Source organism: Trichoderma asperellum, chromosome 4 (genome assembly GCF_020647865.1).
Source record: "Trichoderma asperellum chromosome 4, complete sequence".
Classification (NCBI taxonomy): Eukaryota; Fungi; Ascomycota; class Sordariomycetes; order Hypocreales; family Hypocreaceae; genus Trichoderma; species Trichoderma asperellum.
Window position 1 is genome coordinate 5,229,756 of NC_089418.1, and position 11,685 is coordinate 5,241,440.

General features: G+C 41.7%; 2 protein-coding genes across 2 annotated transcripts; one reads left to right on the forward strand and one right to left on the reverse strand.

Annotated features, from left to right (window-relative positions):
- Positions 1–2,141: 2,141 nt before the first annotated feature.
- Positions 2,142–5,944, forward strand: TrAFT101_008134 (uncharacterized protein). Its single transcript, XM_024905667.2, has 5 exons — positions 2,142–2,202; positions 2,270–4,031; positions 4,088–4,688; positions 4,753–5,587; positions 5,714–5,944. Exons 2-5 carry the CDS (start codon positions 2,526–2,528, stop codon positions 5,790–5,792), a joined length of 3,021 nt encoding a protein of 1,006 aa, XP_024754651.1. The 5' UTR covers positions 2,142–2,202; positions 2,270–2,525; the 3' UTR covers positions 5,793–5,944.
- Positions 5,945–6,689: 745 nt separating this feature from the next.
- TrAFT101_008135 (uncharacterized protein) lies at positions 6,690–8,869 on the reverse strand. Its single transcript, XM_024909152.2, has 2 exons — positions 8,099–8,869; positions 6,690–8,040 (listed from the first exon to the last, which is right to left on the reverse strand). The coding sequence occupies exons 1-2, from the start codon at positions 8,651–8,653 to the stop codon at positions 7,027–7,029; spliced, it is 1,569 nt and encodes a 522-aa protein (XP_024754650.1). The 5' UTR covers positions 8,654–8,869; the 3' UTR covers positions 6,690–7,026.
- Between the last annotated feature and the right edge of the window lie 2,816 nt (positions 8,870–11,685).

Genomic DNA, 11,685 nt, shown 5'->3' on the forward strand with positions numbered 1-11,685 from the left:
TGTTTCCCTTTTTTATTGCAACGTCATAGGCCGCGAACTCAAAGGTCGACCTGAACCAGTATAAGAGAGCATGAAGCCCAGTTCTTCTGGTCAGCTCTAAGGAGTCTACCTTTATCTAAACAGCCGAAGATGTTAGAATTTTATTTCGTGAAGTTGGTGCCACTTCTTTCCCTAGCATAGTCCTACATTTGCCGTGAAGAACGTGGTGCCGATAGATGTTAGCTGGATACGCCGGCATATCTCTCAGATACGCAAGGCAATATATATTTCGTACTCTAGGTCCGATTTCATGGGCATGACGGGCTTTCGGTTTGGAAAAAACTTCAGATATAAGAAGTGTTGTTTTGGAGAATCTTAAACTAAACCGTGGCCCAGATCCAGGTTCCGTATTAACACTACGGGTAATATCTCGTAACAACGAAGCTACAAGCTATTCTTTCAACTTTTCGCTTCCAGATGAATAAAATACACTCAATTTCCGCCCGTCGTATTGCTCCTTTGGAGGAGGAAACCTGACTGAGATGGATCATCTCGACCGACCTCGCGACGGATAGCGAAAAGGAAGAACATCAAGGTTGTCTTTCCATAAATTCTACTATCGTTTTACCCAATAGGGTTTTTAACATGGCCCATTTTATATTCACCTCACGTAGGTAGACCCTCGGCTTCAAATATTTTTGACACAATACTTATACTGTGCCGTTTTTGAATGGCCAGATTTCAATGCAAGTAATACACTCTCTAACTTTATTAAAGACGGCTTCTTTACAGAAATTAGCTTTGATAGTGATGAAATTGTAGCTGTATCTAGCTGCAACTCTCATTCTAGCTTCTGTTTTCATTTGCACGTACACAGAAATCAATCCATAAGCCCAACTTACGGTTTGCGACTGTTAACCTTGGAGATGTTCAACTATGAATAGGTAAATGGAGAAGTAAAAGACGTAGAAGTGGCTGTTTTATTTAGTTGTCGCGTATCCCAATGTTTACGTACATTGCTATGTTAGAATGTCATATAGCTCGGAGTAATTACCACCCACTACCTATACTCCATTGTGCCAATTAAGGTAAGCTACAGCAAATGCAATTATCAATCTAGAGGCTGCTTAACGTTGAGTCAAATAAGGTTATTTATGCCTTGAGTAATGTATGTAAGAAATAGGGCCCCCTGCCAGCTCGAAAGCTATCAAGTGTATATACGTCTATCTATTGCATCGCGATGGCACTCAAGCCCGGCACTAGTAGTAAAGTTCAAATGCTCCCAAGCCGCAGCATGCCATTGTTCCCGATGATGAATGCAGCTAAGTCCGATCTGTCCCCGCCATGCGTAGAATTCGGACTGGAGTTGTTGACAAGAACTCGTGTAACATGTGTGTAACTCAGGAGTATCCGTATACTGTACACTGGGCCGGCTAGTGGCGGGTGTCAGGTAAGGCTAGAAAACTGTTTCTTGGAAGAATGGGACCAATTTGCGGACATCCGGGCTTGTTTTACCCTGGGGCGCTATTCGCCCGGAGGTCGTGGGAGCAGCAGGTAGCAAAAAATGGCGGGGTGGGTGGGTCGAGTGATATGGACTCAAGAGGGACAACGGAAGCTACGGCAGCCTAGCATTGGAACGCGACACGAAGAATTTTCTGGGATTTTCGTTTCTACCACTTGAAAGGCAAGTAAAAGTTAGAGATGCCTATATGGCCCAATGATGCTTTGTAGATTGTAAATACTTACCGACTGTAAGAGCAATCAATTTTTCCCCTGATACCTCTATTTCAGATCGATAATTGTCGGCACCGTTGCCGAGCCGTGACGCGCCATGATCATCATCTGCTACTGTGTGCCTCCAAGCTTCTCGTCATTGCGCTCACATAGATTCGTCACTACTACTAGTAGTAACCTTCCGTAATCATAACAAATGTTGGGATTGGTTATCCGGCACCCCCCAGTTTACATAGACAGTGCCCAAGGGAATGTCGTAACAATCCCTAAATGTACCGCTGCACACGGAGCTGCCGCCTAGAGAGAGTGGGCATTTATATTTCAGGCGCTTTACTCATTACCATGCCGTTCCTTGCATATTATATCTTCGGCAAAGCCGGTTTGCTGATAAGGGAGTGAAAGAACGAGCAAATGTGAATGCAGCTGAATTCATTTATCTTGGTTACACCGGAGTGCCACAAGCAATACAGCTGTAACCGGTTTCGGTTTGTATGGCATTGCGTTCTACCTGAAGGGCGTAAATCACTAACCGGTAGTCACGGCTTCAACGGCACAGCTAGACCAAGAGTAGCAAGCCACCTCGGGCTAAAACAAGCTTTGGCTAAGCACGAGGAAAATCGCATTCAAACTCACGTTCACCGCAATAAATAGCCAGGCTTAACATCTAGTGGTACCAAATAGTGAATTTACGCAGCTTCTCACACCAATCCATCCACAACGAGGAAATGGAGGACGGACAGACAATACAGTACCACGTTGAGTCTGCGCTTACGTTCTTGGGCCCTCTCTTCTAGGAGAGCCGAAACGCCATCATGGCCTCGAAGTCACCCGTTACGCATCCAGACAACCGAAATGCATCCATACCAGAGGCAGCATCGCCATCAATATCTGGAGTCTTGTCTAGATCCAGGACCGGGTCTACTGTCTACAGATCTGATACTGCGAGGCGTCTGCAACTCAAGTCGGTGCTACTCCAACAGACGCTGGATTGGCATACGGCTACGATGGCCATTAAAGCGTCGATACCACCGGCTGTGCTTGTATGCGCCATTCAATCGAATAGTTGGATCAATCACTTCAAGACCAATGCTTATTTAGCTCCCATTATATCTACGTGTGTTTTGCCGGCTCTCCCCCGCGCAATGCTGATTAGACACAATATTCGACTCACTTTTGTAATTGTTTTAGCCTATTGCTGGGCACTGCTTGCTGGTTGGTGTGGTGTTCAAGCCAGACATCATACGACACACAGCCTCAACGATACAAGCGCCTATAATTCTTCAGCAGAGGCGGTCGTGGCCATCTTCTTGATATTTTGGATTTGGTGCACGTTCACAGTAAAGTCAGCGTTTCCCAATTGGGGCCTTCAATGCACCTTGGCTGGCATCTTCACAGTCGCGACACTACCAAACATTGCTAGAGCCCCTACTATGCCAGAAGTGATTGATGAGACCAATGTTATATTGGAGGCTTTCTTGGTGGGACAGGCTGTTGGCTTTGTCAATGCACTTATCTTATTCCCTCAAAGCTGCAGAGGGCTCTTCAGAAAAGATGTAGGATTCTGTCTTGATGAGCTGGTGGCTGTCATGCAGGCTCAAAGGAAATGCATGGAAGAAACCTTACTAAAGAAAGCCTCTACTATAGGAGAAGAAGAGAATGGCAGCTCATCCATCGGTCAGCTCGAAGGCGCTCTACAACGATTTGTCAATGCAGTTGAAAAATCTCGCCAGGACAGTGAGTACGCGGCGTGTGAGATCTCTTGGGGCGTCTTTGATCATGCAAAGCTGGAAGAAATTTCTTCATTATTGCTCGATCTCATACCACCTGTATCTGGTTTGAGCTCAGTAGCAGATATGCTACAACTACATGTCGATGGATGTAATATCACCAGCGATGCTGGTGATAATAGTGACTCTGATGAGGCGGGCAATACTACATCAAGGGACGATGGCTGGCAACATCTCGAAATGGCGATGGATCAAAATTCAAGACAGATGTCTGATACGATCATTAAAGGCGTCGAGCACGCTAAACTTCGACTAAAGTTGACAAAGCGTCGACCTATGTTCAAAAGTTACCGCGTCAAAAATACCGATGAAGAGCATGAAGCTGGTATTACGCAGCCGGGAGATGTGACATTTCTCGAGTCATTTCGCGACGTGTTTAGCCATGGCCGCGTTCTCAGTCACGAAAATGAAGATATGAATAACAAAGAACTGCTTGATTGCTATATCCAGCATCGGCCGCAAATTGGGAATTTGAGTCAATACACTTCCGAAATGCATTACAATACGTTACGATACTTTCTATTTCTTCACGTAAGCGGTCCTTTGTCCAATTTACCCTTTCTGTTACTTGTAACTCAACATCATAGTCTCAAACCATCCTCTCGTCCTTGGGAGAAGAATTTCTCAAGCTCCTCGTTTACTTTGACGAATGTTATACCCACTCCAGGCGGCTGCTTATTCCACGCTTTCTTCAACCTCGATATTGGATTGAAAGATTTATTTCCCGGGGAGGCGTACCCCGAGACGGTGCTTCTCAAAATACAGGTGCTCAAACCAGCATCAAACTTGGTTCTTCGTTTTACAACCCCAAAAATCCTGACCATCTCCCGCCTAGCAACTTTATGGAGACTATAGGAGATTATATTCGAAAGATCAGCTCCATTTTCCGTAGTGACCATGCAGCATACGGGCTCCGAGGTGCTTGTGCCATTATGACCATTGGTATTATTGCATTTCTTCATGATTCGCAGGACTTCTATTTCGCGCAACGGTTTCTCTGGGCATTGTTTGCCATTTTACTTTCCATGGCCCGTACCGCCGGATCCTCAACCTTTCTTTTACTCGGTCGGGTACTTGGCACAATTGCTTCAATGATAGCAAGCTATATCATTTGGTATGTGGTCGACCAGAAGACTCCTGGTATATTAGTCTTCCTTTGGCTGTGGTTCCTCGTCCTTGGCTATCTATGTAAGTTTTTCCCACCGTCCATTCACGGTAAAGTTGATGTATTCATTGACCTATGTATTCTCAGTCGTCAAATTCCCTGATTTCTTCAGCATATGGTTTGTTGCTCTTGTCGCTTCGATTGTGATGATAGGAAATGAACTGCAAGTACGCAAGCTGGGAAAAGAAGCAATCATCAAATCCGGTCAAGTAGTCTATCCGCCATATATAATATTTCCTTATCGGCTTGCTGTCGTCACCCTCGGTGTCCTCACTGGTTACTTCTGGACAATATTCCCTTATCCTCTCTCTGAACATTCTGAGCTCCGCGAAAATATGGCAAAAGCTATGTATGGGTTAGCACGCTATTACATGTGCATCCAACAAACAATCCTTGCACGTCTTAGCGGCAATTTTGGCGACATCAGCGATAAAACGAGCCCCGGGTTTCACCTTCAGGCGGCTCGTCGCCGCATTTTCCATAGGTACCAAGCCTTGAACACTAGAGCTAAAACAAGCTTCCAGTTTCTTGACTGGGAATTTTCGCTTGGTGGCCGCTTTCCTAAGCAAACGTATGGAGAAATGCTCTCCATTCTCGAGCGCCTGGTAAGCTATATGACTCTCTCAAGCTACGTATCTCAGGAGTTGAAGGCTCCTGATGCCACTTCGTCTTGGTGGGCCCACGACCCAACCGGCACAGCTCAAGTTCATTTAACTCCAGGAGGCGTCACAACGAGAATGATCATACTGCATTCTGCGCTGAGTAGGGCTCACCCGCTGCCACCAGAATTAGAGGAGTTAGGAATACCTCACCTGGGTGAGTTCTTAACTAGGGATGTACCTGCAGATGAGAGATTTGCAGCCGCAGCATTAATCCATAGTGTTAATTGGTATTTGATTCGCGATATCAACCGTTTGACTGAGTAAGTAAGAATTGTTTTTGGCGGCATATATGCATATTCCTGCCTCTCCTTCTCCTTACCCTACTTTGAGTTTTTATCTGCCATCGTGTAATAGACCTCTGTGCTAACACGGTTTTGCACATCCAGGCTAGCAAGGGAACTCGTGGGAGAACTAAACTTCTCGTTTGTTATTGTTCATGATAATTATATTGAAAGCGGCCAATGACAGCGCTATCTGTAGTCATTAGTTTGGTAAAAGCGATATTTACAACTTAGCGTTATTCTTATATCTGCAGCTTCTCTTGCTGTTATTTTCTCAATTTATTCCATTCTGCCCGTTTCATTTCTTTTTCATGACCAGGTTCTCCTATGTCAGCCCATCTCTTGCTAAGCTTTCACACAATCCCACTGATGTCAAATCAGTACTAGGTATCATAAGATACGTGTCATTAGGGCTTATTACCATTCATATCCCTGTTAGTAGTCTATTCCAGCGGTGGGGTTAGCACCCATCAAAGGCAGGAGAAGCGCCGCCTCGATGTGTACTTAAGTCAGCATTGCTACTTTCCATCAATACTCAGAGGTTGTACCACTACGAAAATGACAGTCGGATCAGCCACACCCTGTTGAGTGTTAGAACATTAGATTTTTTTTCTTTTTTTTTTTTTTTGCCACAGCTCGAGTCAACTCCGATTTTTTGATGATGCGATACATCTCCTGCCTAATGTTACATGCCTACGAGTTAGCGCCAGAGATTATGCCATGAACGCTGATTCAAGAATATTCTGCTTCAGATAGACTATCTACGTTATTAGTGAAAGGCAAACGGGATTAACAACGCTAACAAATAAGATTTAGCATATAAAAGTGTAATAAGCTGGTAATATTAGTAAATGTAGCCTAAGAATTACTGTCTACACTAGGTACTGATTCTGGGGCGACCCTTATCTTGCCTACGATTTGCTGGCGCTAGCTTGCAAAGTCGGTTAGAGTACCAAAGCTTTAAATCTCCACTGGCTTAGGGCACTAATCCTTCTTTCTCTTTCCTTTTTTTTTTAAAAAAAAATTATATATATATGTATATATATATATATATATATATATATCATAAAATAAAAAAGATAGCACTACAAATCATATCACTACATTGCTGGCTGCCTCTGAAAAGACACCTAGCCGAGACTCGGGAGCCTTCTAGGAGCAAGCTAGGATGGCATATAAGCTTAGCTTTTTAGCTTTCTAGCTTTCTCTAAAAACAAAGGAATGAAAAAGGTTCCTTCTGTGACCCAAAACGTTCAAAAATGAAGCATTTAGTTTAGTCTATTGAGGGAAAGTTCCATGTAGTTTTATATCTTCGTAGGATTAATGGCCTATGCTTAGCTATGTGAGATTATGCGCTGAGGGACTGTTACACAGATGAACATCCATCAAGATAATCTAGCCCTTTCACCGAGACTACCTTAATTGGCAGAGACTCCTAAAGCTTTATTGAAAGCATCTGCTGCAGCCTGACCCTGAAGCTGAGAGGCCGCTGCGGAAGCGCTTTGACACTTCGAAACCACTGCAGCACCGGCTTTACAACTAGAATTGAGTCGATCGCAGATGAAGTCTGCAATGACCTTAATGTTTAAAGCCGAGCCATGATTGAAATCGTTTTCATCCACTGGTGCAAATGCGGGTTCATTGCGGCCATCAAGGCCGTTGGCGAACTTGATGCTGGGGTTGGAGCATGAGCCGAAACTGCCAGTAGCACCCTCTGCATTTCCATTCGCACTGTTACCGTTTCCAGCGCTGCTTGCCTCGTTGTTATTACTGCTGTTGTTGTTATTGCTGCTGTTGTTTCCGGCATTGTTATTGGCAGCACTAGATGTGGCGGCCGCTGTACACTGGGTGTTCTGCGTATCACATTGCCCTACTCCTCCGGAGAGTTTACCAGAGTTAGCGGCATTGGCACAAGCGTTGTGCTGAATACTGCAGGATCGTTGTAGAGCGGCTCCAACAGTCACAAAGGTATCTCCATTGACAGAAAATGGTCGGTTTCCTGTGCCTGAAATGACAGGCGGAGGAGGACCACCAAGGGTGCCGGTGAAAGTCTGAACGTTGTTTCCACTAGCTGTTGAAGTCTCACTAGTGCTAGAGGCTTCGGTCTGAGAAGCAGCTGGGGTTGATTTACTAGCTTGTGAAGCTTCAGTGGGAGTTACTACGGCAGCTGGCTGAGAGGCCTTCGCGGCATTGCCACTCGGCGTCGGAGCAGCGCCGTTTCCTTGAGCCTTGGCCGTGGAGAATTTGTTCAAGTCAACCAAATCTGTGGCCTGAATGCCGCCAGTACCAGTAAACGTTTGGGATATAGCAGCGGCCGCGGAAGCGACTTCTTCCTGGCTTGCATCGAGGACAAGCGTCCCCGTCGAGTAGATGCATCCAAGGGTAGGATCAGGGTCGTCGCAAGTTTTGCCCTTGGCAGTAGCATCATTCAGCTATGTATTTGTTAATCATCGGTAGATCCAGCTATGTCAATAAGGGAGTAAATCATACATCACCTGGGGCAAAGGTACCGCTCAGAAGGGCGAGGTTAGGATCTGCGCCGATAGCTTTGAGCTGCTTCGCCAGCTCAAGAGTGATACCCTTGTTTATAGAAGCAGCACCAGCAGACGCTGGGTCTTGGTGTGGCTTTACAGCTTGAATTTCTGGGTTCACAGCTTGCTCGGTACAAGTGACACTTGCGAGTCCAACTTTGCCAGTATTTCTCTCCAGGGCTTGGTATACCAATGCTCCCGCCATTAATCGAATATCTCCAGCAGCTTTAGCATTGGTAAAAGCCTGATCAGCTGTCTCTTGTTTGAGGCAGTCAAGGTTGGTTACACTTCCAGCGCCGCCTGCCGCTGCTGCATTACCAAGAAGACCAAATACAGCATCTTTGATACCCTTTGGGTTGCTCTTTGCTAGAGCTTCGTTGGTAATGGAGAGAAAAACATCATGGGAATGCTCCTGGGGAACCTCTCGACGAAGCATATTTGACGATGGTAGAGGTAGACCGAAAGCCTGACCTAGAAGCAAAGCTGCCGCTGCAGAGGTGCTTTGAAACTTCATAGCGATTGAACAAAAAGACGATTAAATTGTAACACAAAAGAGGTTTATAAGCAGCGAATGAGGATTGAAATGGAAATAAAGAGTGTCAAACTCCTAAGGAACAGACCAGCCTGCTGGACAAGAAGAATAAAAGACCGAAACAACAAGAAAACAGAAATTGGCAACGGTGCAGGACAGTTTCCAAAATACAACACCAGCCGGCTACTGGGACATTATATACCAAATCTCTCGGTTCTAGACTCTCTGTCGACCCCTAGTATACCCTCATAAGCGACGTTTCCGTAGCCGCTCTATTGCTTGTTTCGTAAATCCATCCAGGCGGCAAAATATTCTATCTAGGAGCCCAGATTCTAAAGTGCAGAAGTAGCACAGGCAGAACGCCAGGCACTTTCTCCTTGGTGCTTTTGTTCCTGGTCTCATGTGCCTGAAGTGGATTTTGCAGGGTCGCCTGAAACAGCTGGCGTTTGCGGTGCAGTGAAGTCAATTATTTGTAAGCAACAATACGTAGGGGGCGTACAATTGCAGCAATACTAGTTACTATCTTATACTAGTATTTATTTTGAAGCTATCTTTTGAATTTAAAAGATAAAAAAAAAAAAAGGAAAAAGAAAAAAAAACCAGCCGATCTTCTATTTTTCAAGTAGTAAGGGTCTGGAAGACAAAGTCCAAGCTACATTTATTATGTACAGAGCGGCGTGCATGTACTATGCCGTAGTTTGCGACCAAGGGGAATTTGTGGGCCTAGAGAAATTGTGCTTTGAATCAAACCGTGTTTGGTATTTTAAAGTTGCATGTTTCATATAAAATACCTGGGGCTATGTCGGTTATATTTTAAACGTGATATAGATAGAAGTATGCCAAGCATTTAAATAGCACCTCAGGGTTACTTAACTTGTTTGACCGCGCTGAAGTTGGCTTTCCTTGGCAGGCCTCGCAAAATCCCTGTAAAAAACTAGCGGGTTCATTTGTTCCTGGAAATGTTCCACAATTGTTATCTACCCTATTTTTGTTTCTTACTCACGCAAACTTTAGCACTGAGTCTGGCCATATGCTTAACTCAGAGTGAGCAAATCGTGTAGTATTATCTTATACTAGTCTCTAAATAGCCTACGCCTGATTGGAACGATTATTTGCTTCTGAGCTGAATTTGTTGTTTTGGAGACAAACAAAATCTAGTTTTCCATCGATATAAGCATAATATTATATTTCCTGAAGTATACTTTATTAATAGAGTTTGGTTACTCAGAGTAATTATCTCTCGACATTGTTTTTATCAATAAAATCGCTTTATGCAATAGCTTCATACCTTTTCTTCAGGGGGTTTGGGGGGGGGGGGATTGTCCTTTCTACCCTTAACATACTCATCGAAAATATGCTCCCAGAATGTTAAACCTTCAATATAATCCAAAAACTATACTACCCCTAGTGGCATTACTTCAAGATGACTATTTTAAACAATAACTCTAATATGTATTATGATAGAATATATATAATGGAAAAAAAGTATAAACATTTCTGCAGGGTTAAAAACATATGTCTAATATAATGGAGCGAGCTAAACCTATGGTGCTATTTGCTGAATCTTCGATAAATTGTAACGAACCGTACACTAGATAGTTAGTATAGGGTAGATTCCCAAGGGATAAACCTAGAATAAGTTCTTCAGGTTTATATTAGCGAATAGATTAAGAAACCTATAGGTAAAGATATTACAATAATAGTTACCAGTAAGAATTAAAAGTGCTTTTTAATCTATAGATATAAAACTATATTAACAACTGGCTATTTAAGTTATTTAAATAAAAGAAAGAAGTAAACTTATATATTTAGTTAATTAGGCTGGATTATTTATAGATTTTAATAATCTATTGTAGATTATCTTATAAAATTAATAATCTATTTATAGATTATTAAATTATTATAATAATCTAATAATCTATTATAATTAGTAGGTCGGTCTTACATTAATCCAGTTTAGCCTACTCTATAGGCCTATTATTGCAACTATAAGAAGCAGGTTATAATATAATACTCCCCTCCTGTTAATTTTATCCCCAAGACCTTTATAAATCTTAATATAAATAATATATCCCCTATTTAATAAATGCAGTTATTCCCTAGTTCTTTTACTAGCATTTTTCTAGTTCCTTCTTACTAACCTTATTATACCAGACAAAATTTCAAAATCAATTTATCCTAAGACCATACATTACAAGTCTTTATTTAAATTAATTATTACTAATGCCAATAAAATAAATAAACATTATTCTTTCTATATTTCTAAAAGTTATTAAAAATATTTATTATCTTTTACTAATTCTTTTTATTATTTAAAATATATTAAATTAAACCAGTTATATTATAATATCTAAGGTTTAACTTTAAAGCAATTAAAGTATATTACTGTATATTATTTTTATTTAAAAAATAAACTTAAAAAAGCTAAAAAAAAGTGTAACAAACCGTACACTAGATAGTTAGTATAGGGTAGATTCCCAAGGGACAAACCTAGAATAAGTTCTTTGGGTTTATGTTAAAGGATGGGTTAGGAAACCTATAGGCAATAATATTATAATAATAGTTACCAGTAGGGATTAAAAGTGCTTTTTAATTTATAGGTATAAAACTATATTAATAACTGACTATTTAAGTTATTTAAGTAAGCATAAGAAATAAACTTATATATTTAGTTAATTAAGCTGGATTATTTATAGATTTTAATAATCTATTATAGATTATTTTATAAAATTAATAATCTACTTATAGATTATTAGATTATTATAATAATCTAATAATCTATTGTAATTAATAGGTCGGTCCTATGTTAATCTAGTTTAGCCTACTCTATAGGCCTATTATTGTAACTATAAGAGGCAGGTTATAATATAATACTCCCCTCCTATTAGTCTTATCCCCAAGACCTTTATAGATCTTAGTATAAATAATACATCCCCTACTTAGTAAGTGCAGTTATTCTTTAGTTCTTTTACTAGCGTTTTCTAGTTCTTTTTTATTAACTTTATTATATTAAA

Excerpts from the sequence above, each read along its gene's own strand:
- TrAFT101_008134 (XM_024905667.2), top strand. The coding sequence starts at position 2,526 with ATGGCCTCGAAGTCACCCGTTACGCATCCAGACAACCGAAATGCATCC. Across the intron at positions 4,689-4,752 it reads CCTCGTCCTTGGCTATCTAT|TCGTCAAATTCCCTGATTTC; the intron begins GTAAGTTTTTCC and ends ATGTATTCTCAG. Across the intron at positions 5,588-5,713 it reads GATATCAACCGTTTGACTGA|GCTAGCAAGGGAACTCGTGG; the intron begins GTAAGTAAGAAT and ends TTGCACATCCAG.
- TrAFT101_008135 (XM_024909152.2), bottom strand. The coding sequence starts at position 8,653 with ATGAAGTTTCAAAGCACCTCTGCAGCGGCAGCTTTGCTTCTAGGTCAG. Across the intron at positions 8,041-8,098 it reads GTACCTTTGCCCCAGGTGAT|CTGAATGATGCTACTGCCAA; the intron begins GTATGATTTACT and ends ACAAATACATAG.